We start from the raw sequence: 26,479 nt of genomic DNA, 5'->3' as shown, positions 1-26,479 counted from the left end.
AGAAACTATTTTTGATGTACAATTACACAAATGGTTAATGCATAACTTCCTTCAAAAGCAACGGGAGCAGGATAGGTATTTAGATGATCCCATTACCGTGAAAATAAGAAAACAGCCAGCTTAATGAAAGTTTGATGATTTTTACGAGTTGTTTCAAGTTGTAGATCACTTGAAGAGACTGACAATGAAGGGACTGTGGTGATTCCTTCTGTTTGTCTCCACTTGTAGAAGGTGAGGGCAAGCTGTGCTGACCAGAATCCAGCCATCAGTGAAGTGTCTGCCAGCCGAGGTACCACCGCATCTCCCCGGCACCCTCACTGGTCACTTCTGCTGCAGGTAGAGCTTAAAATGACATGGTTTCTAGATGCCACACATGCCAAACCATTGCTCGAGCAGCCTCTTCTCCTGTTTTGATGAGGCAACATCTCGTAACTGTACTCTCGGCAGCTCATCCCCCACAATGCGAGGTGGCTCATGTCGTCATCTGCCACACTTCAGGAGCACGTGCAGCCAGCAGGATTCTGCACCTGTGTCCAGTTTCAGTGTCTTTTCATGGTCCGATTAATGACTGAAGTGCTACTGCATCTTCTGCACCGCCAGATGGGATTATTGTGTGCAGTGTGGTGCACCTGTTGCAGTGAACTGCACCAGGAGTATCAGGCAGGTTTATTAACATCTCATCCCTAGTTGTTTTGGCACCACTGAACAAGTTTTTTCTCTGACTGCACTGGTTCCCTTGACTGCCAGGCGAGTCTGTCTCATTTTCCACAATATTGCTTGTCAGCACCACGTTGCATACACCTTGACACGCTGCCTGCACACTGTTAAGTCACAATGTCACCACCAAACATTCCCACTCCTGCGGCAGTCACACCCTAGAGGCTCTCCAGCCAACAGTCTCCCTTAATCCCTGCCACCCCAGCACGTACAAGCACTTTTGGAGATGGCGGAACTTTGCACACAACAGTCAGCACTACAGAACCATCTGGCCCAGCTAACCAATGGCGCAGCACGCACAGCATGAGCCAACTCTGCAGATCCTCCCTAAGATCGCACAGCTGCTCACTTGCCCACCTGCAACCTGCGAGAGGTATAACTGTGGTTTGCTTCCATCGAGGCAGAATCTGCAGGATGCTCTATCACGAGTGATGCAATGAATTTCAGCAAGGTTGTTGGTCACCCGACCAGACCAACGCTGCCCAAGCCCGAGGTGTTATATCACACCCATCCCCTCCACCAGCTACGCTAAACTAAAAGAGCACATCATATCCAGCTTTGCACCTTCTGCAGTGCAACAACATGTGCCTGTGCCAGTTGCTGGGTCACATCTGAGCACTCATTGAGCCATGAATCTACCCCAAAGGCATGCTCCTAAATTGCAGGTTGGTGTATCTTCCCGCTCCCATACAGGCTGATCTGGCCTCGCATGCCCATTTATTGTTAAGCGACACAACGGTGTTGGCCGATAAACTATTCGAGACCCTGAACTCCTTCCCTGCTAAGGTTGCAGCTCGGAACACCGACTATCACCCCATGACTCTGGCTGGCTATTCACCCGGCCCTCCATCCCCACCACAAGCACCCATGTACATGACGTCTCACTTGCGTCAGCTGCTGTTAATGACCCTAGGGCCAGCAAGCAGGTTACTGACCTCTACCAGATACAGACATGCCTGAGCTCTGAGATGGCAGCACTTACCACCAGCATCACACACCTACACATCACACAACCACTGTCAGGTGCTGATGCTCCCACCCATGTGATGACAGCCCATGCAAAAACAGCCGCCCTGCTGGCATGATTCTAACCGCCCCTCTGACAACTGAAACCACCAGAGGTTTGGTGAGAATGCCACCAACTGCAGACTCTGTGCTGCTGGTTCCTGAACCCTGAAAGACACTGGCACTAGGCACACCCGGTTGCTGTACCACTTCACAGCTTCTATTTGTACAGGATTTGAATGACACTAAATCCACTGTCCACTAACTTGTCAACACTGACTTCAATTTATCCAACTCACTACTTACGGGGTGCGTACTCGATTTAGGCCTTCAGCACAAACTCCCATGGACTTTCACTGTCACACATGTTACCGATCCCATTCTGGGTGCCGACTTCCTTGGTCTTCTTGAGTCATCAGTCTTCTCACTGGTTTCACATGGCCCACCATGAATTCCTCTCCTGTGCCAACCTCTTCATCTCTGAGTAGCACTTGCACCCTTTGTCGTCAATTATATGCTGATTGTATTCCAACCTCTGTCTTCCTCTAAAGTTTTTGCCCTCTATAGCTCCCTTTCGTACCATTGAAGTCATTCCCTGATGTCTTAACAGATGTCCTATCATCCTGTCCCTCCTCGTCAGTGTTTCCCACATATTCCTTTCCTCCCCGATTTCCCACAGAACCTACTCATTCCTTACTTTATTATTCCACATAATTTTCAACATTCATTTGTAGCACCACATCTCAAATGCTTCGATTATCTTTTGTTCCAGTTTTCCCACAGTCCATGTTTCACTATCATGCCATGCTCTGCTACAAGCAAACATTTCTCAGAAATTTATTTCTCAAATTAAGCCTATGTTTGGTACTAGTAGACTTCTCTTGGCCAGGAATGCCCTTTTTGGCGGTGGTAATCTGCTTTTGATGTCCTCCTTGCTCCATCTGTCACTGGTTATTTTTCTGCCTAGGTAGTAGAATTCCTTAACGACATCTACTTTGTGACCATCAATTTTGATGTTAAGTTTCTCACTGTTCTCATTTCTACTACTTCACATTACTTTTGTCTTCCTTTGACTTACTCCCAGACCGTATTCTATACTCATTAGAATGTTCATTCCATTCAGCATTCACTCTCTCTCAGGATAGCAATGTCATCACCGCGTGGTAACACTGATATCCTTTCACCTGGAATTTTAATTCCATTCTTGAAACTTTATTTTATTTCTGACATTGCTTCTTCAATGTCTAGATAGAACAGTAAGGATGAAAGACTACATTCCTGTCTCACACCCTTTTTAATATGAGCACTTCGTTCTTGGTCATCCACTCTTATTATTCGCTCTTGGCTCTTGTACATATTGTATGTTATCCATCTCTCTCTACAGCTTACCCCTACTTTTCACAAATTTCGAATATCTTGCACCATTTTACATTGTTGAATGCTTTTTCCAGGTCAACAAACCCTATGAACATGTCTTAAGTTTTCTCTAGTCTTGCTTTCATTATCAACCGCAACATCAGAAGTGACTCTCTGGTTCATTTACATTCCTAAAGCCAAGATGATTGTCATCTAACATATCCTCAATTTCCTTTTCCATTCTTATGTATATGGCTAGAGGACAAATGTAAGGATATAGAGGCTTATCTCACTAGGGGTAAGATAGATACTGCCTACAGGAAAATTAAAGAGACATTTGGAGAAAAGAGAACCACTTGTATGAACATTAAGATCTCAGATGGCAACACAGTTCTAAGCAAAGAAGGGAAAGCAGAAAGGTGGAAGGAGTATATAGAGGGTTTATACATGGGCGATGAACTTGAGGACAATATTATGGAAATGGAAGAGGATGTAGATGAAGACAAACTGGGAGATAAGATACGGCGTGAAGAGTTTGACCAGGCACTGAAGGCCTGAGTCAAAACAAGGCCCCGGGAGTAGACAACATTCCATTTGAACTACTGACGGCCTTGGGAGAGCCAGTCATGACAAAACTCTACCATCTGGTGAGTAAGATGTATGAGACAGGCGAAATACCCTCAGACTTCAGGAAGAATATAATAATTCCAATCCTAAAGAAAGCAGGTGTTGACAGATGTGAAAATTACCGAACAATCAGTTTAATAAGTCACAGCCGCAAAATACTAATGCGAATTCTTTACAGACGAATGGAAAAACTGGTAGAAGCCGACCTCGAGGAAGATCAGTTTAGATTCCGCAGAAATGTTGGAACACATGAGGCAATACTAACCTTATGACTTATCCTAGAAGAAAGATTAAGAAAAGGCAAACCTACGTTTCTAGCATTTGTAGACTTAGAGAAAGCTTTTGACAATGTTAACTGGAATACTCTCTTTCAAAGTCTGAAGGTGGCAGGGGTAAAATACAGCACTTTTCAGCTCTTGCAGTCTTCGGAATTATGTAGATGATATTTTCCCAAAGTCAGATGGTATGTCGCTAGACACATACGTTCTACACACAAATGTGAATGATCGTTTTGCTGCCAATTCCCACAAGAATTTTAGAAATTCTGATGGATTTACAATTTGTACAGAAACCAGTTCTAAGAGTCGAGGGGCATGAAAGGGAAGCAGTGGTTGGGAAGGGAGTGATACAGGGTTGTAGCCTCTCCCCGATGTTATTCAATCTGTATATTGAACAAGCAGTAAAGGAAACAAAAGAAAAATTCGGAGTAGGTATTAAAATTCATGGAGAAGAAATAAAAACTTTGAGGTTCGCCGATGACATTGTAATTCTGTCAGAGACAGCAAAGGATTTGGAAGAGCAGTTGAACGGAATGGACAGTGTCTTGAAAGGAGGATATAAGATGAACATCAACAAAAGCAAAACGAGGATAATGGAATGCAGTCAAATTAAATCGGGTGATGCTGAGGGAATTAGATTAGGAAGTGAGACACTTAAAGTAGTAAAGAAGTTTTGCTATTTGAGGAGTAAAATAATTGATGGGGGTCGAAGTAGAGAGGATATAAAATGTAGACTGACAATGCCAAGGAAAGTGTTTCTGAAGAAGAGAAATTTGTTAACATCGAGTATAGATTTAAGTGTCAGGAAGTTGTTTCTGAAAGTATCTGTATGGAGTGTAGCCTTGTATGGAAGTGAAACATGGACGATAACTAGTTTGGACAAGAAGAGAATAGAAGCTTTCGAAATGTGGTGCTACAGAAGAATGCTGAAGATTAGATAGGTAGATCACATAACTAATGAGGAGGTATTGAATAGAATTGGGCGAAGAAGAGTTTGTGGCACAACTTGACAAAAAGAAGGGACCGGTTGGTAGGACATGTTTTGAGGCATCAAGGGATAACAAATTTAGCATTGGAGGGCAGCATCGAGAGAAAAAATCATAGAGGGAGACCAAGAGATGAATACACTAAGCAGATTCAGAAGGATGTAGGTTGCAGTAAGTACTGGGAGATGAAGAAGCTTGCACAGGATAGAGTAGCATGGAGAGCTGCATCAAACCAGTCTCAGGACTGAAGACCACAACCTCAACAACATGTATATTATTCTTGTTAGCAAATTGGATACATGAGTTGTTAAGCTGAATGTGTGATAATTATTGCACTTTTCAGCTCTTGCAGTCTTCGGAATTATGTAGATGATATTTTCCCAAAGTCAGATGGTATGTCGCTAGACACATACGTTCTACACACCAATGTGAATGATCGTTTTGCTGCCCATTCCCACAAGAATTTTAGAAATTCTGATGGATTGTTATCTATATCTTCTGCATTATTTGACCTTCAGTCCTCCAAAGCCCTTTTAAATTCTGATTCTAATACTGGATCCCCTACACATTTAAATTGACTCCTGCTTCACATCAGACAAATCTTCCCCCTCATGGAAGCCTTCAATATACTCTTTCCACCTATGTGCAAACTCCTCTGCATTTAACATTGGAATTCCCTTTGCAGCTCTTAATGTTACCAACCTTGTTTTTAATTTCACCGAACATTGTCTTCATTTTCCTATATGCTGAATCAGTCCTTCCAACAATCATGTTGAGTCAGTCCTTCCGACAATCATTTCTTTTTTGATTTCTTCACATTTTTCGTGCAGCCATTTCATCTCAGCTTTCCTGCACTTCCTATTTATCTCTTTCTGCACTTCCTACTTATCTCATTCCCCAGCAACTTGTACTTCTGTATTCCTGAATTTTCCTGAACATTTTTGTACTTCCTTCTTTCATCGATCAACTGCAGCATTTCTTCTGTTACCCATGGTTTCTTCGCAGTTACCTTTTTTTTGTACCTATGTTTTTCTTTCTAACTTCTGTGATTACTGTTTTTACAGATGTCCATTCCTCTTCAACTGTATTACCTTATTACTATATCTGTAGCCTTAGATAACTTCCAGCATATCTTGTCATTCCTTAGTAGTTCCGCATCACACTTCTTTGTATATTGATTCTTGTTGATTAATCTCTTAAACTAAAGATTCTTCATCATTACTACACTGTGATCTGAGTCTGTATCTGCTCACATGTAGCCTCCTCCAATGGCTGTCAATATCTCCTGACAATTACTGAATGATTTACATATTGGCTGGAGGCCACATCTATCCTTGGTATTTCAGCCAAAACTGTGGTTGCAGCCTCCATTTGAACCTGGGTGCCCCACTTTGGATTCCTCGCAACATCTCTATGGACTGTGGACACCAGTTCACCTCTGCCATTTTCTGATCTATGACAGCCACCGGTAGCTATAATTTCCACCACATCACCAGCTACCACCCTGCAGATAAGGCATGATTCCAACACACTTAAAGCCACTCTTACAGGTTATTCTTCCAAATGGTCCACTGCTTTACCTCTGGTATTTCTAGGTCTGCAGATTACACATAAAATCGACCTGTGAACTTCTGTTGTCAAGCTGGGACACGGACAACCACTCGCCATTCCTGGTGACTTTTTGGAAGTTGCTCCACTTCCTCCTGAGAGCACCATCCCAAGTTTCGTACAGCAGCAACAAGGCTTCATGGCTTAGCTGCGACCAACACATCGGCAACGTCATGGTGAGCACCATACCATCATCCACCATGACCTCACCTCATGCACAAGTTATGCTTTGGTCAGAAGCATACCTGTCGCCACTCCATCCTCAGTATTCAGGACCACACTTGGTGTTGGAAAGCAGGGACAAGATGTTTTCTATTTGTCTGAATGGGGCAATAATCATCTCCATAGACAGGCTCAAGCTGGCCTATGTCGTAGAGTGTCCTCCAGCCAATGAGCTGTCCCCACCTACCACAGACCCCAGTCGCAGCACCACTAACACTGCCCCTGATTCAATACTGGCCAACACAGTGTCCAAAGCTGTTTCTGATGTGCCACCAGCTGACGCCACCCTTGGCACTATGTCTGACACACCACCAGCCAACGCCTCCCCTGATGCCACCTGTGGCCCTTTGCCAAGCAGCTACATGACTGACACACCTCCCACTCCCTGGGACCCTGATATCACCAACACACTGCTCTTCTTGCAGGCTCTGGCCGATGCAGATGTCATCCTGCACCACAGATGCCCGCCACTCCCGACAGAGTGCTGTCGCCACTGCCTCTAGTATCTGCACAACTACAGCAACAACACAATTTCATACTCTCCCAATGCTGTGACCAGGAGCTGCCCATGCCACTCCTCTCACCATAAACCACAGTAGATACAACTTATGCATGCCGCCCCCCCCCCCCCCTCCCTCCCCAGGAATCACCGTCAGTCAGCTCCAAACACTTTTCTGCACAGTTAGCACAAGTGTTTTCCTCTTGGAAGGGGTGAACTGTCTGGCAACTCCTTCCATCATTCGTTTCCAGTTGTAGCAGCACACAATGGGCTGCACTGACTGAAAACCAGCGATCAGCAAGGCACCTGCTGGATAAGGTACCACCGTATCTTCCCAGCACCCTCGTCAGTCACTTCTGCTCGAGGTAGAGCTTAGAATGCCATGCTTTCTGGATGCCACGCACGCTAAACCATTACTCCAGTAATCTCTTCTCCTACTTTGTCGAGGCGACATCTCCCAACCATGCTCTCGGCAGCTAGGCCCATACATCATCATCTGCTGCACTTCACCAGAATATGTGAGATGAGCAGGAGTTTGCACCCGCGTCCAGTTTCAGTGTTTTTTGTGACCAATTAACGAGTGAACTACTACTGTGTCTTCTGTGCTCAAATATGAATTACTGTGGTCAGTGTGGCGTATTTAGTGTGGTGAAGTGCAGTGACTACTGGGAGGGTTTATTACCATCTCATCCCTGGCTGTTTTGGTACCACTCTACTACCAAGAACACCACTGAATGTGGTTTTATATCCGACCGTACTGGCTCCCTTGGCTACCTGTTGAGTCTGTCTCATTCTCAAACTTCCTCCCTTCTTTTCTCATGGATTTGTGAGACTTGTGTATGGATGCCGTTCCAGCGATACCCTGCGTTGACATCCTCCATCTTGGTACTGTCTTCTCATGCTGCTATATGACGCCAGAAAAAGTACTGTTCTTTCATCAATAATTCAGGAGTTATTTTCAGCCCAGTAATGAAAGTTTTGCTTATTCACACACCCACTAAGATTAAAATGTGTAGCGATCACAGATCTGTTGTTTTCATAATAATCGTGAACAGCAAAACCACGATGTGCACCGATCCAGGCTATGTTGGCTACTGAAATGGGGTCAGTGACTGAACAAAGGCAGACTATGTGCAACTGCCTAACTGCCTACCCCCACCACAGCCCCATCAGTAATCAATAGAAACTGCTTAGTCGGTTCTGCTGCTCCCTTTATAAGCTATTCATAGTACACCCTGTTCAGAGACTCTGCCATGAGCGTAGAACCCCACCCCCAATTAAGAAGTAGTGGATCATTAAATGTATTGTTGTTGTTAGCTCTTAGAAATAATATCTCCAAAACAGCTTGTGACCTCTTTCAGCACACCTCATAATTTAGTGTTGTCTATATTAATTAGAGTGCCTCTATAGACCTATATGCCCCTTAGGAGCAGGGATGGGAAACTCTAAATTGTTCCGGACATATGGTGAAGTGGAGCAAGGAACAACACATTGCAATCAACATTTTCAGTGATTCGATGCACACACCATGAGGATTTTGGGCATCTGCTGTGGAGTCAGCAAAATGACAATCAGCCGAGATACAATGATGCACAACGAAATGACCACCTGTGGAATTATTCGTGCAGTAATGATAATTTGTGAAATGAGAGAGGAAGGAAAATGATTTTGACAGACCGACCCAGCAGGCAGTAAAGATAGAGGATTTTGGGACTGTTCAACACTACGAGATATGGATGACACACGCCGGCAAAATGAGGAAGTGCCACTAAAGTAAACTTAGTTTCACAGAAGGAATGGTCCAGAACATGCAAACAGTTTAACAGGGCAGCTCTGAGAACTCAAATGATAGGATGCAATACAAAAGACAATAGCACTGACCTACTGAGAGAAGATGTGTGAACTATGGATGCCATTTTAATTCCAGTGATCGAACTTTGTGTAAATGGTTATAAAATTGCTGCAGTTTTAGATTCTAAAAGTGATGCTACAGTGATCTCCAAGAATTCATATGAACAACTTGGTGAAATAGAAGAGAAACCCATATTCCATGTAAACAGTGTGCATATAGTCATCACAACTGATAACAGAAGTCATGCTGTTACTGGGTAATCACTCATCGGGTTCAAGTTTTTAGAAAGATACTTTGAAGGGAGACTGTTGATTATTGATTCCTTGACTGTGGGTTGGATTTTTATAACAATTGACTGGAAGAATGAAAATGTAGGACTGATTTTGGAAGAAGATGTTTAAGCATTTGTGATAAGAATAAAGACATAGAAGTTACTTTTGTTGGATTCATAGGAGAAAAAGAAGAAATTCTGCAGGATTATGAGTTAGGTTTATCAAGAAGAAGATAGATGATGGAACTGAAGCACCAGTATATATGAAGAATGATGTGTCTGCAGTAAAAGGGGAAAAAAATCTTGAAACAAGTAAAAAATTCAGGAAAAAATCGATAATTTGAGTAATTTGCCCATTTCTTACAGGGAAGAATTGCGTGAAGTTTTACGTATGCACAACAAAGTATCTTCAATTAATCCTGGACTGATGGAGGGATGTCACTGTCAAAATCTTCAATTAATCCTGGACTGATGGAGGGATGTCACTGTCAAAATTAGGGCACGACTGCACAAACTATTCAAACTGAAATCATATTTAGTACCATTAGCTAAAAGAAACGCCATAGAGGTGGAGACCAAATCTATAATAGAAGATGATATAATTAAGACATTAGACAGCGAACATTTCAATCTGATACATACAGTAATTAAAAAGGACATATCAGTTTAACTTGTTTTGGATAGCATTGTTCTGCCTCAGCAGGACCATCCCAAAAAAACAGAAGAAATTTTGCAGAAGTTCGGTGTTCTTTTTATCTTAGTAGTTTGAATACTTGTATGACAAGAAGTTGTTGGCAGCTGAAGCTAGACGAGGGAAGCCGCAAGTTCACAACATACTTGCATAGCATGTGCTTTTACCAATTCACATGGATGACACTTGTTTTAAACATTTCATCAACAGCTTTTATTCACGCTTTGGATAAGAACCTTGGGAATGAAGTTTTGCAGAAAATAATAGCGTACATCGATGATGTTTTCATTGCATTCACATTGTGGGAAGAACACACAGACATGCTAGATGAAGTTTTGAATACATACAATTGATTGGCTGAAGTGATATTCAGTCACCAAAAATTAGATTTCATGAGAAAGAAGAGAGCATTCTTAGTATAAGTCGTCATCTCGTCAAGAACTAAGCCAGATCCGAATAAATTAGAAGCAGTTTAAAATTTTCCAGCTTGTAAAAAACAACTCCATTTCTCAGCTTTTGTGGTTACTTCTATTGTTTCCTTAAAGGACATGGCCTGGCATCACCTGCTTTTTTGTAATTAATTAAGAAGAATTGAGTTTGGATTTGGGAGAGTGATAAAGAAGAACTATTTGTTAAGATCCAAAAGCAATTCATAGAAGTTGCACATGCCATATCTTTATAAACCAGTTTATCTTTGGACTGATGCCAGTGAGTTCAGACATGGAACCCATTTATATCAAATAGTGGGTGAAAATTATCTGGAAAAACATCGCACAATCATGTTCACAAGTCACGTTTCATCAGTACCGCAACTGAGAGCAAAGCACTTGGAAATGTTTGGGGCTTTGGTAGTTTGTACTGTTTCCAGCTTGGACGACAAACTATTGTTTGGACAGATCATAAGGCATTATCTATCCTTCCTTGTTCAATGTGCATTAATGCATAATTTTCTTGTTAGGTGGGCCCTTGCCCTTCAAGAATTAAATTTTGAGAACAAGTACATTTGCGGTGAAACAAATGCGGCACCTGATGATTTGTCACATCTTCAACAAAACATAAAAGATGTTTGCACCAAGATTACACATGTAAAGGAGATCAACATTTATTTTATAAGAGGAGCAGATAGAGAGTCAAAAATTCACAGGTTTCTACATAACATCAAAGCAGAGGAAGAAGCAGACGAAATTTTATATTCATAAATTATAGAGCGCAGCAATCAGTTCTCTCTCTCTCTCTCTCTCTCTCTCTCTCTCTCTCTCTCTCTCTCTCTCTCTCTTTTCCAGGTTTTATTGTGCAAATCCGGATTTCAACTAGTGCCTAGCCATTATCAATGCACTATTTTCTAATCTTGATGCATGTTAGTTCTCTGTTGTTTGGGAGTCATTTACAGTTCTTTGAGTATTCAAACAGGGAACTGACATGCATCAAGATTAGAAAATAACACACTGATAATGGCTAGGCACTAGCCGAAATCTGGATTTGCATAATAAAATGTGCAAAGAAAAGGGGGGACAACCGACTGCTCCACTCTATAATTTATAAATCATATAACAGTCGCTGAGTGCACCCACTTTCTGAATGGAAGGTAACCTGAAGCAGATGAAGTATTAAAAATTTTCAGAACAATGTATCAGGATGAAGTAGAGCTAAATTTTGGCTATATTACCTAATTCACGATGATGTCTTGTACTGCAGAATGGATTTAAACTGAGAGTTTTGGAGACTTTGCACACCAAAACATTATGCTTGATGATTTGATTACATATACTTATACCAGTTTTGCACACTTTGGTCCAAATAAATTCTTATAACAACTTCAGTTTCACGTACAATGAATTATAAAAAATGTGATTTACAAGAGTGTACCAAGGTGTCTTACAATGCAACATAATGGATTCGTGCACAATATTCTCTAACAAACAAAAGTTGATGTCACTGGTTTTAGACCTCCTGTTTACATAGCTCTGTAAGAGTTGTTGGTTAATGAGTCACACCTGTCACTTCTCGCCCAAATCATATCTCACCCATTAGACTGGAGACAAGTCTGGAGATCACGCTGGCCAGGGAAGTTGGTGCACATCTTGCAGAGCATGTTGAGTTTTGTGATCACCTTTCTATTGCAATGGCAAAAGAACAGGACTAACAACATTCTGGATGATGAGTGCAGGTTAGTGGGCCCTCTAGAAACAACAAAGATGAACAAGAGTTGTAGCTTATCACATCCAAAACCACAAGGTCTGGGGCGGGGGCAGAGTGTCTTGAACAAATGCTCTCTACAAGGCAGTGCTCACCAGGTTTACATCATACATGCAAATGACCATCACTTGAATGCAGCCCTAATCTGCTTTTATTGCTGATGATCACAGCACACAACTCTGGTTTGCAAGTGATCATCTGATGGCACTAGTTGAGCTGTGCACATCAATGCTGTGGCATGAGTGGAAGATGAGCTAGAGGTATTCATGCCTATAGTCCCTCTGTTAATAACTGGTTCACAACAGTTCGTCTTGACATGTCTGGACTCACAAGCCCTCTTATCTATGCTGCAGTAGGTGTATGATCTGCCACTGCTGCCCATACAGTACGACAATCCTGGTGGGCGTCTATGCTGCATTGATGCCCATAACCTCGTCTACGGGCGTGAGAATGTTCACGTGACCACTGATACCAGCATAATTGCACAACTGACGCAGCACATCCAACATGTGAGACAATTCTCTGAAAGGACCATTCCGCCACTCAGAAGGCCACACACAGATGCTTTTCAAACTCACTCAGTTGGCTGTAGGAACCACAAGTGTGTCTCCATGGCATGGTTGCGTGCTTACTTCACACATTTACACCACACAATGCCTTCTGGCTGCAAGCACTCCCTGTTAAAAGTAAACACAGATAGTGCTCTAATCAGTGCCTCTAATACCCCCAGGTGGCATATGCCACCACTAAATCAATATCGATGTTGTCTTTCCAGGTGAACTAATTTACTTTCCAGTGGTGTATGATACATGACTTATTTTACAGCAGTCTGATATTTGTGAACGGAGCGCCTTGGAGGATCCGAACCCTTGTACCCTGGGGATTTGGGGATTTTGCCCCCCCCCCCCTCTCCACCCCTCATTGGGGCTGTCCCCACATCAATGCTATTATACAAAATAGATTCAAGGTCAGATTCTGATAATTCTTACTGAATTTGACAAGATGATTTCACATTCATTTGTTCCAAACTACCTTTCAGATCCTTCTTAAGCAGATTTACAGACTTTCTCCTTATCATCTTCGACTTTAACATTCTTAACCTCCCCCCCCCCCCCCCCAAAAAAAAAAAAAAAAAAAAAAAAAAAAAAAAAAAACCAGGTTTAATGGAATCGTTACATAAAATGAAAACCTTGCTCTTGCCTTTGTTTGTTGTTGACTTCTTCCATCAAAAACCAGTTCACTTATTTTCATCTTCTTACTTGTAATTTTTAACTTCTACTTTTACACTTCCATGTCATAATAAATCAGCATAAGAATAAGGTGACTAGGTGTTACAGGCCAATATTCATCTTTCCTAACATTGCGATATGACACACAGATAAGTTTTATATTTTGGGTAATATATTTAAACATGTTAGAAGCCCATGAGATTGATAATAGATCTGATAAATAAGCAGTGCTGTATAAAATCTTTCTACTATTATACAGGTAAGTGTACTGAGTTGCATACTCTCAAATGATACTGGACTGTTAAATGCAATATCTCTCTTCTTCTGTTATCCAGTAGCACAAAACATAAAAATAATGCAGTTAATTTTATTACACTTGTACAAAGCTACAAAATATGAGGAAGAGTTCTCAAATTGATGGTAGAGAGCAATAAAAATACTGTAAGTAGTTTTTTGATCTCTTGTGAGCACATACTGAAAATCCTGAATGATTTAAACACAGTGGGATATTTCATTATCTTCCTATTACCTAATGGGAACCATCTAAATGCAGTTTTTTTTAACAAATCTATATAATTAGGACAACATAAATTATGCACACAATTAGAGCAGTGTGCAGACATACTAGCACAAAACAGCAGTATACCCTGCTGAATATTTTTAAATCTTCTGCCACACATCATAAAGCATATTTCAGAGGATGGATGTAGATTTTACGTAGATCCAAACTTTCATATCAATAGAAAATCAGTCAGTCAGTTTAAAAAGTATGGAAATATGGTTACAGCATTTGATAACACCAGTGAAAAAAATATAACAATTAACAAGTGAAAGCCTTCATTAATAAATGAAACAATTCAATATTTTGTTCATTACTGTAGTACAGAATTGCTAGGCAGTACTTACTTTCAAGAGACAAAATATCTGTTCTGCTGATATAAAAATATACAAGATGTTCCTCGTTATTTAAACTAGTAGTTCCTTTTCCAGAAAAAGAGGGACAGTTATGGTGCAGTTAAAAAGGAAGGGCATGTCACTCAGACCCACCTACTGTGAGGACACAGGAAGACCAAAATCAACATGGGAAAGAGTTCTCTTTGTCTCCTGTCATCTTCACAACAGATGTGCTCCTCTCATCCTGTTGTCTGAGCTACCTGCCCTTACTTTTTAAATGTACCCAACCTAACCCTCTCTTTTTTGGGAATATGTGTTCCTCTCATCCTGTTGTCTGAGCTACCTGCCCTTCCTTTTTAAATGTACCCAACCTAACCCTCTCTTTTTTGGAAATAAACTCTTAGTTACAAAAGCTAGGATAGTGTTGCAGGCTTTTATATGTGCCTCTCAGCAGTAGTGATATTTCACAGCTTGAAGGTAAGTACTGGTCAGAAATTCGCTCACATAATTTTACGTTTTCTCAAAAGAATTTTCCTTTCGATATAATCAATATTTTGTCTATCTATCAACTGAAATTAATGTTCTTTGCTTCACAAAAATTTCAAATGTAAATGTGATTTGGTAACAAACTGAGATTAAGTAGGCTGTGCTCAGTAACAAATGAGTCTAACAAGTACTCTGGTTGGAGATACGTTGAGATTGTTTACATACATTTCCTTTGCACAAGGCATTTACTTCATACTTTCCCAAGTAGATTTCACTAACGTAAGCTGTAGACATTGGGGATCGGGGACAGTTCTGATAAGTGAAAGATTACAGTAGAGGCAGGGGAATGTATGGATTAAGTATACATTATGAAAACCATGTATGTATACAATATAGAACACAAAATTTGGACTGATCTTATATAGAGGCAAGCACCTGCAGAGTATCTGCCAGTGTTTTGATTTGATTTTTCATGGGAACAAATGATCACAGAATGATTATATTGCACACATAACGAGAGTACCGTATGAAACACCCCAATAAAGCTGTACAGCTATCATTTTCTATGTTTTACGAGGTGGAATCCAAACTTTTTGGGACGGGTGCTGCCATCTGGAAAGTAGGAGTAGTAGATCTTTGCATCGCTGGGTGGCGAGAGCTGCATATCTGATGAGACAGTGTGCGGAGAGGCATTCAGCTGGGAGGATGTGTTGTGTGTCCACAGTGATTTCCGTAATACTCTGTGTGGCGATTTTATGATGGATCCGCGAACAGAACACGGACCTTTGTCAGACCGCATCTGATGATTCAACATTCTTGTCAGGGGTTATCACCGGCGACGAAAGCTGGATTTACGGTTATGACCCAGAGAACAAAGCAACAATCATCCCAGTGGAAGGGCCTGGGCTCTCCAGGACCCAAAAAAGCGAGACAGGTGAAGAGCAAAGCGAAGAGCATGATCGTCATTTCCTTTGATGCCAAGGTAATTATGCACAAAGAATTTGTCCCACCCAAACAAACAGTGAATTCTGCTTACTACTGTGATGTTTTGCAACGGCTCCGTGGGAACGTGTGGCAATGACGGCCTGAACTTTGGCATCAAGGGAACTGGCTGCTGCATCACGACAACAGGCCTTGTAACGCGTCCTTGCTCACTAGGACCTTTTTGGCAAAAAACAACAAGGCGGTTGTACCCCACCCACCATACTCGCCGATTTGGCACCTTGCAACTTTGCGCTATTCGCAAAACTGAAACTCAAGTGGAAAGGCCGTTGGTTCGACACTCTAGAGAGGATTCAAGAAGCATTGCTGGCAGTGATAAACACCCTCAAAGAACAGGACTTTCAGAAAATGTTTGACCAGTGGCAGAAGTGCTGGGACTGGTGTGTACGTGCGGATGAGAACTGTTTGAGGGTGATGGTGACCATTAGTCCAAAGGTAAGGTTTTAAACAGATGACAGCACAGGTCCCGAAAATTTTGGATAGCACCTCGTATTTTATTTTTATTTTTTGTTGCTAGGTCAATTTTGAAAAGATGATAATGTAATATACACATCCCACACTTGGCTGTATTCAACCAGAAACAATTAATAAGACAACTCACATTTTAAAATGATGTCCTAAGAGGGGAAAAAAATTGATACAAGCAGATCAGACTGGGCCAACATTAGACCAGAATATGATCCTCAAATTATGAATACCAGGAAGCATTATTATCAAGGTGACTCTGCTGACAGCAAATTTGAAGGTACCTGTTCTTGTTAAGGAAGAACATTTGACACAGTGTGTAGAGTGGGAAAGCGCATGCTTTGAAATTGGTAGGAACAAAGGCATCTAAAATACATATGAAATTTTTTCTTGGCTTGTGACCAATCTTTTCCCAATCAGTTGAAATATATCTTAATATCCCAAGCACAAATCCATCTGATCTTGCAGCACTGACACCAATGTTTTCCCTTTTATTTAATCATCAACCAATTTACACATCATAGTCCCTCTATATTGTGGCACTTAAGACCAACTATGAAATAATTAATTAGAATAATTTCATTTTTGTTCCTAATGACACATAAAACTTGTTGATTTTATTTTTAAAGACTAATAAGGAAAGTTCTAGCAGCTAAAGGGGTTTCCTTTACCAAAATTTCCTACTTCAATTTTTTCACATGTAGGATATGTCATGCACAATTCTAGGAGCACGTAACTTTGAGGTTTTCTTAAAAGTGAAAAGTACGTTAGGACTTCATGTAATGTGTAGCAATAGAAAGATGAAATTCCAAACATCATTGCAGGGCAAAAGTTCTGAGTGAGACCAAGGTCTCACTACAGTGTAGAGTACTGCATCAAACCAATCTCTGCACTTAACACCACAGCAAGGATTTTACAATCTATTTCAACTGTCCTAATAAATGTGAGATATTGTGCATATGCCTTTTTCAATCAGTAAGGAATTCTGATGTCAAATAATTAGTTACATAATCACTGCACATTCTCCCATCTTTGTCGTTATTTCCTGTTATAAAGAGCACAGCCTATTTACCTTCATTAGCGCACGCACGTACGCACACACACACACACACACACACACACACACACACACACATATGTAATACATGATCCAATACTAATAACTAATTCTGAATTTTACAGGTCATTTAATCAATTATATCTACATTTGTATGTTACAGCCTTGCGAATGGCACAGCAAACTTTTAAGTTAAAAAACACACAATTGTGTTAAGTTTGTACACTACCTTGAGAGGCGTGTCAATGAGGAATTCACAGTAATTTAACCTGTTGCATTCCTCGGGAGTTTCTTTGTGAATCATAACCTGATACTTAACATACAGGGCATGGCTTTGGTTGAAATATTTCATGAACTCTTCTGAATTCACCGACAGAAGTTTTAACTAGAAACATAAGCAGAAATGGCAATCAGAACAGAGGAATGCAGCATGGAGGGATTTTGCAATGATATCCAAACTCATATTCCTTTGACAAAATACAAAAGGCATATTAACAATTCTTACATGATATCAGATTATGGAAGCATTTTTCTCTAATGTAGTATAAAAGAACAGAGATGACGTGTATAACTGTGTATGTCAACTACATATGACACGCTTCATTGCAAACATTTGGATAAGAGTGATTATGAAATGAGATAAACTGTGACTCCTTCCTTTCCTTCCACATTTTTTCCTTCTTCTTTCATTCAACTCTAGTTAATTCCACATTCTGTCCCTGCTGCTAACTACTTTTCCACTAACACATTACTTCTAATATTGCTATCTCTTATCCTATCTGAAAAGCGATAATGGGCCTCACACTCGTCACACTAGTCCTATCTACACATATACCATTTCCTCTCTTATTCAGTCACTACACCATTAACATTAAGTGTTTATGGAGTGTTGGTTTACACATCTCCAAAGTGAAATAAGGCTGACTCAAACGAGACAAAATGGTTAGAGGAAATGACTATACCAGGTTTATGTAAGACAATCATTCAAAAGCAAGGGGCAAGGAGGAGACAGAAGGAAAACATTAGTAACAGAAATTCAGCAACACACCTATTTGAAAACTGGGAAATTAGAATTGGCTGAGACAGCAGATGACAAGTTAAAAATTAAGAAAAGAAAAAATGAAAGCAGAAACTTTCTGATTCACCTCATTCATATAAGGTAAATCTATTTTCTCAACACATTACTGAAGTGGGACTAAAACTTGAAATCTTCCACATTCTATCTGGAACAATGCTGGTCCACCCACCTCATAATGGTGACACCTTTCTGTGGCTCTAAAATACCTCTAAGCATGCATCTGGCGATCCAGGACTCCACCATTCAGCACTTTGGTGCTTTATATGACAGTAATACTGGTAGCATAAACTTTCACCCCAGCAATAATCTTTAACTGAAATGAGGGATCACACCTTGCTCTACCTAGTAGTTCAGCAGAAATTCTTCATCTTTCCTCTTTCAGTTCATCTGTTAGTATGTGAAGGACAAGTTTTGCCTTAAGTTTGGGTTTCCCAAAATCTTCATGTAAAATATTATGACACACATCATGATTCAAATTAAATTCTTCTGATATTGCACGTGCAGTTACACGATGGTCTTCTTGCAATAACTGCCTTGCACATTCCACATTTGCATCAGTGTGTATTGTAGACGGGTGATCTGGTATCGTCTTGCATTGAATCTCTGCTTTCACGAAATCTTTTGTGTCAGTCAAAAACACGACTTCTTGAAAGTGCCTCATCTGCATATGTTTGCTTAATCATGGTCCATGTCTCACAAGGGGCTTTCCCTAACGTAATGTTCACCCTTTGCCCACAATCAGCATCCATTCTGTCATCGTTAACTAATGTGCCAAGAACCCAAACAGTTTGTTGCTTAGCACAGCCCTACCAGCTAATGAGTTTGCACAGAAACACGGCCAAGGTCATTTCAAGGATACACACATACCAGGTAACATAAACTGTCCTGGAACTTTTTTGATGAAGGAACAGAAAAGTGCTTGTGATGGGAAGGGCAATATGAGAATGTGAACATGCAGGTTACTGACTAATCAACTTTTGTCTAGCTTCTCCTATTGCTTTTATCAGCACTTGTATCATTTTGAATGATAAACTGTCTTCAATATGAAATACATCATTCATGAGTAACAATTCTTTTTACATTGATAATGGCCTTTATAAAGTTATTTGAAACACTTTCCTAAAACCAATATTTCAAAACTTCGGAAATGGAAAGTCATTCTCCCACAAATAATCTGTTCACCTCGCACTTGATCTTAACTTCTCAATTATCTTCCACATCTTTCTCCTGTATGCTTTCACTATCTGTTTTCTACTTTATCAATGTCTTTTTAATATCTTTCTACCAATTATTAATATTTTATTATAACTTATTTCTTTAGTTGGTTCCACACATTATCTCTCCTACACCCCAACCTTATTTGATTTTCTTCTGCTCTTCTTTGTTTCTATTTATATTCAGTGACTTATTTTGGTTTTAGCTCTCAATGTTAGTCTATCAACTGTCAGAAGCTTATTACGAGAATTTTGCAATCTGAATTATATGTTAACCCACTATTACTTCTGACATCTTTCAAAGACCTTAAGTTTGGAGCAATTTTTCCTTCTTTCAAGAATTTGCAATTATTTCCCTACGAATTATCTGTTTTCACCCATCTCATTCTCGTGCAGAAACAATGTTTAAAAAGTTGAAGTCACTTTAGATCTAAAATCTCCTTTTTTAATTTAAGTATCTGTCAGTTTTGCCTCAATGGTACCTGTTTCAACAGTTATTTACTAGACTGCTTCTCTTCTGTTGCAAATAGTGTAGCCAATAGCAAAATGATGCTTACAAAGTGGCTATACGGATACTAAATCTTGTTTGTTCTGAAGCAGCAGCCAACAAGAAATAATCATTAGTTAACATGGGGTGAGGCCAAGAGAAAGTACCTACTTATGTAAGTGGTGGAAGTATAACTGAAGTAAGGCTAACTGAGATGGTAAAATCTAAATACAATCCCCAACTGAAAAAAAGAGGTAGTACACAGGAAAACATGAAAGAATAATGTACAGGCAGTAGAGAGAAGAGAGTTATTTTAAATCCCATATGACAATTATCTACTTCTACATACATACCAAACAAGCCACCATATATATACAGGGTGTGTTTGTGGCCAAGAAAGAAAGAATTCCTGGATTTTTCCCCGGATTGCCCCATTAAAAATACACTTTCTCCCTGGTGAAACTAAGCAGTACCCCACGTCAAAATACAGGGTGATCAAAAAGTCTGTATAAATTTGAAAACTTAATAAACCACGGAATAATGTAAATAGAGAGGTAAAAATTGACACACATGCTTGGAATGACATGGGGTTTTATTAGAACAGGATGGTGCTCCACCCCATATTGCTAGACACATGAAAGATCTCTTGCGTGCATCATTTGGTGATGATCGTGTGCTCAGATGCCACTTTCGTCATTGGCCTCCAAGGTCCCCAGACCTCAGTCTGTGTGATTATTGGCTTCAGGGGTTACCTGAAGTTGCAAGTGAATCGTGATCGACCGACATGTCTAGGAAAGCTGAAAGACAACATCCGACGCCAATGCCTCACTATAACTCCGGACATGCTTTAAGTGCTGTTCACAACATTATTCCACTACAGCTATTTTGAGGAATGGTGGTGGACATATTGAGCATTTCTTGTAAAGAACATCATCTTTTCTTTGTCGTCCTTTGTTATGCTAATTATTGCTATTCTGATCAGATGAAGCGCCATCTGTGGGACATTTTTTGAACTTTTGTATTTTTTGGTTCTAATAAAACCACATGTCATCCCAAGCATGTATGTCAATTTGTACCTATCTATTTACATTATTCCATGATTTATTCAGTTTTCAAATTTATACTGACTTTTTGATCACCCGGTACATTCTATTCTTGTTAGGCAACAATATCCTTTTCCCTGGAGCTATAAAATTTGTCAGTCTTTTGAATGGTAATTTTATGCATTGGTGTAGAACTTCCCCACACTTTAAAAAACAAAACCCAGCAAAAATCGACACATTTTGGAAAGATCTTAATTGTGTGGAAACATGTAAACTGCGTATTTTCATATTACGAAAGAATAAATATGAATTCACCAATTACAGCACAGTAGTTCCCTTAGCACTGAAATCGAGATTGCGATCTTGCCAGCCAATGACAGCAGATTTTCAGAACATAGGACACATTATGTAGTCAGATAATAGCAACATCGCTTTTAAACAGTGCAAACACACAAATAGGAAAAGATAACAGCTACAGGGAAAGTTAAACTTTCACCTATAATAATGGTCTTCAAAATTTTTTGCTTTTTTTCAGAAGGGGTGGTTAAGCAGGTGAGCACACCTTAAAAATCATTAGCTGAATATTTCTGACAAGCACGACTATAAATTTCACTGCTGTGCACTGAATATTTGGTGGGTTACCTGGTTGAATACATGTTCCATCCAGCACTTTGACTTTTCCACAGAAAATCCAATTACGTGTGCAATTGCTCAAGAATTCCCCTCACACTGTTTTTAAAGGATATTTATACTTTCTGCCATCATTACTGCATAATTTGTAATCTATGAAATGCCTAAAATAAATATGAAAAACTAACCTTGAATCTTGGTCGTTTTTTAGAGTGTGATACCATTAAAGGTTTATCAAATACATATGTACCAGTAAAATTTTAAATAATGGCCTAAATTGCTGGTCTTCTGGGCCCAAAATTTTTCTCAGTGGCTGGTCCTCAGAATGTTAGGTTTTGAATGACAGTCAAATGTCCTTTGATTTATGAAATTCATAGCACATTCTCACACGTAATGCTATTCATCCTACATAAAAGGAAATTTACTTTGAATGTAACACTTCTTGTACCACCACTTGCAATATTTTCCCATGACCTATTTGAAATGTAAACAGTTGTGACACCATGCTATTCGAAAGCAGTTTGTTGTTATGAAATATGCATAGTATTTTTCCTAAGGTCTTTGACACATTTTGCTGTTGGCTTCTACATGCACTCTGTTTTGTTGTTGTAAATTGCACATTTACTCTCTGCCTGAAGTTTTATTTTTGTGTTATTCTCTCATTTACATTTTACTGCTGTAGTATTATTCCACAGTAATGGGTTAAAGTAAAATTCTTTGTTTGAGTATCAGTTCTTACTAGTCAAAACTAGGAAAATGCAACTAAAAATTAAAACAATGAAAAATTACCAGAATTTTAAAAAAATCCCACTTTTTTCCCAGTTGAAAATATTCCTGGGGTTTCCCCATATTTTCCGGTTGTACCAGGGCATGTACACCCTGATACAGCGCATACTGGAGGGTACCTCATACTACTGCCAGTCATTCCCTTTCCCATTCCACCTGCAAATGGAATAAAGGAAAAACAATGCCTCCATATGAGCCCTAATATTTCTTATCTTGTCTTTGCAGATTGCATGCAAGATATAGGCTGGTGGGAGTAGAATTCTCCTACAGTCTGTTGCACATGCCAGTTTTCTAAACTTTCTCCATAATGTTTTGAAAAAAGGAAATCCTATTCCTCAAGGTATTCCCATTTGAGTTCACAGACCATGGCTTCAGCAACAATTGTACATAGTTAGTTATGTATCTAAGAAAAACACCACAGCTATACTGTAATCTTCAATGTGCCATGACAATGACTTCAACTCCACATCTAAAAAGTCTGCCATCACTGCATTTTACAACAATACCAAAAGTGGAGTTGATTCGGCAGATGAGAAGTGCTCAATTTATTTGTGCAGTCATTCAACAACTAGATGGCCTTTGATTGTGTTCTGCACAATTCTAGGTATGTCAGCTCTGAATGACCAAATGATTTATGAAAGACAAAGGAAGGTGCCTAAGTATACCACCAGGATGAAGTTTCTGAAATCCATCACAAAGAAACTGAATGAAAATAATCTGATGACTTGTTTGCATAGCCTCCAGTAGCTATGTCAGATTTGTTCAATGTTATCATCAGCTGTAAAATGTGATATTCCTGAAGATTTTGGTCAGCTGGATATGGAACATAAATTACTGAAAGTACTGTTACTTGTGAAACTGTATGAAGAGAACCAAAGCAGCTTAGCTCTAATGCACATGCAAGGATCGAGCACATCTGTTGTGCTCCATGAAAAAAAGTAGACATTGTGTTATAAAGAAGTAACTGAATATTACACACACAGTAACCAGTATGTTTCGTCTATGGAGACATTATATTACAGAAAAGTGAATAAATGCTCACCTAAATAGTGCTTTCAATTGAAAATCTTTAGTTTTGTTTCGTTTGTCTGTTTTCATTACAGAACTAGTACCTGTATTATAAAAGCATTTAATATAACCTTACTTTCAGTAATCTGAGATTTTGTTTCTACAAATATAATTTTAAATAATCCATGTTTCAGTAATGTCAACTTTTATTTGAATAAACTTCCTAAGATAAATAAGAGATTGGTAAAAGTTCAGCCAATTAAGAGATTTGATTTTTATTTAATATTTTTATGGTTATTATATTATTATTGTTATGTTTGTTACTTTAAGGTAATGAATTATTGGCTAACAGTCTGGAGTGGAGCACTATGTCAAACGCTTTCTGGAAATTTATGTGTAGTTAATCTGCCTGTAGCCCTTTTTCTGTTGTTCACAGGGTATCTAAATCAACATCTATATGATTACTCTGCAGTTCAGAATTAAGTGGCTGGCAGAGTGTTCATCGAATCATCTTCAAGCTATTTCTCTACCATTCCACTATTGAATGGCGCATGAGAAAAATGAGCACTGTCTGACGTCTGCTTTCTCTAATTTTATCATGATGAGTACTTCCCCCCATGTAGGTGGGTCGGAACAGAGCATTTTCAAAATTGAAGAAGAATGTTGCTGATTGAAATTTCATGACAAGATCCTGCCACAACGAAAAACGCCTTTCTGCTAATGATTGCACCCAAAGTCACGTATCATGTCTGTGGCACTCTCTGCGCTATTTCGTAAATTTTGGGGTTTGTGTTAGTTGCATCCATCTCCACCCCCACATGAAACATCATTCCTCCTTGGGATTCAGAATAAAGGACTTACAAGTTGTTGGTAAGCTTACATAAGAGCTTCAATGATCCAGATTTTACCTTCCTGCTCTATTCACGAGATATATGTAGGATGAAGCAATATGTTGGTTGGCTGTTTTAGGAAGGTACACACTCTGAATTTTAAGAGTAAACCACACTGCAATGAACAACATCTTTCTTGTAGTATCTACCACTGCATAGGAAGAGCACTTTCAGAGCACTTTAGCATTTACTGAACAAACCCATGATAAAACATGCTGCACCTTTTTCAATCTTCTCTAATCCTTTTATCAATCCTGCCTAGTAAGGATTCCAGACGGAGGAACAGTACTGAAGTATTGGTCAAATGAGGGTTTTGTAAGCTATCTCATTTGTGGGCAGCTGGAGAGTCTCCCAATAAATTTCAATCTGGCTTCCATGTTTACTTTGATTAGCTTCATGTGATAATTCCAATTTAAAACACTCTGTATGTATCCCAGCTTATTTGATGGGTGTGAATGCATTATTTTTCAGCATTCATGTAATCCAACAACAAGGGGTCTCTCCACCTATTTAAGTACAACAGGCTAAATTTGTTTATGTTGAAGGTCAACCACCAATCCCGGCAACATGTATCAATCCTCAGCACTTTACTACAGTTTTCTAGCAGTTATACTGTCCATACACAGCAGCAGCATCTGTGAACAACCCCACAGAGGTTCCTACATCATCCACTATCTGTTGTCTCTATAGGAGTTGTAGAGGATTCACTGATACTGCCCATGAAGTAAAAGTGTAAGGATGTTTTCTTTTTTTCTGTCAATTTTATCCTGAAGATACAATGGTCACAAAAAAGTTTAAAAATTATCTTACTGAATTATTCTTAACAATACTTCTATTGTCTTTGAAACAAGACATAATACTATATTAATAAAGATGTCACTGAAATTAAAACTGTGGTTAACTGATCAACGTCCTCTCTGAAGAAGGGTGTAATAACTTACACAAGGCATAGAAGGGGGTCCTGCAAAAATGAAATAGTTATGTAGAGTATGACTGATATTTAAATACTCATACTGTCATAACAATGAACAGTGTAGGTATAAATTGATCAACTGGAACATTATGATCACTGACCTACTATTGATATAAATCCGTCCAGGAGACAGCAGCATAACCTCGCAAGGAATGACTGCTAGTCGGACAAGTGTATGGTGCGTGTAGTACCAGTGAGTATGCTGTCTGCTTCTAGAATGGGGAAGGTGTGCAATCTATACAAATTTGACCGAGGGCAGATTGTGATGGCCTGGAGGCTAGGCATAAGCTTTTCGCAAACTGCACAACTTGTCAGGTGTTCAAGGAGTGCTGTGGTAAGCGTCTTCAACACATGGCAAAACCGAGGTTAAACCATGTCCAGACATTGTGGGGTCAGGCTGCCACCCCTCATTACAGATGTCAGACATCGTAGGCTGGGCAGACTAGAAAAGCAGGATAGGCAGTCAACTGTGGCGGAATTAACATCAGACTTCAATGCTGGGTAGAGTACAAGTTGGAGAGTACAGGTATGTCTGAACACACAGTGCACTGAACACTTCTAACGATGAGTCTCTGCAACCAATGACCAATGCATGTGCCAATGCTAACACCATGACGTTGGCAACTACAAGTGAAATGGTGACCAGCAGCACTGGACACTGGATCAGAGGCAGAGTGCTGCCCGATATGATGAATCCTGTTAACTTCTTCATTGTGTCAGTGGGAGGGAGTGAATCAGTCGTCTTCCAGGGAAACAGCTCCATAAGACCTGTACTGCGGGACAGAGACAAGCTGGTGGCAGCTCCGTTATGCTCTGGTGAACATTCACAGGGGCATCCATGGGTCCAGTGGTGCTTGTACAAGGTACCATGATGGCCAAGGAGTAATGCACACTGGTTGCAGTCCACATACACTCCTTCATGCCCGTCA

At 39.9% G+C, this 26,479-nt stretch overlaps 1 protein-coding gene across 2 annotated transcripts in view; it reads right to left on the bottom strand.

The window, feature by feature from the left end:
* The window catches only part of LOC126335353 (arginyl-tRNA--protein transferase 1), a 147,197-nt gene that overhangs the window by 51,690 nt on the left and 69,028 nt on the right, over positions 1-26,479 (bottom strand). The window contains exon 7 of one of the 2 annotated variants that reach the window (XM_049998540.1): positions 17,671-17,826. The exons of the other annotated variant lie outside the window; for it this stretch is intronic. Coding sequence (XP_049854497.1) covers positions 17,671-17,826 — 156 coding nt within the window. The remainder of the gene's footprint in view (positions 1-17,670; positions 17,827-26,479) is intronic. 2 annotated transcript variants of the gene reach the window in all.

Source organism: Schistocerca gregaria, chromosome 2 (genome assembly GCF_023897955.1).
Source record: "Schistocerca gregaria isolate iqSchGreg1 chromosome 2, iqSchGreg1.2, whole genome shotgun sequence".
Classification (NCBI taxonomy): domain Eukaryota; kingdom Metazoa; phylum Arthropoda; class Insecta; order Orthoptera; family Acrididae; genus Schistocerca; species Schistocerca gregaria.
The sequence above is the reverse complement of the archived record's forward strand: the minus strand, read 5'-3'. Positions and strand labels throughout refer to the sequence as shown.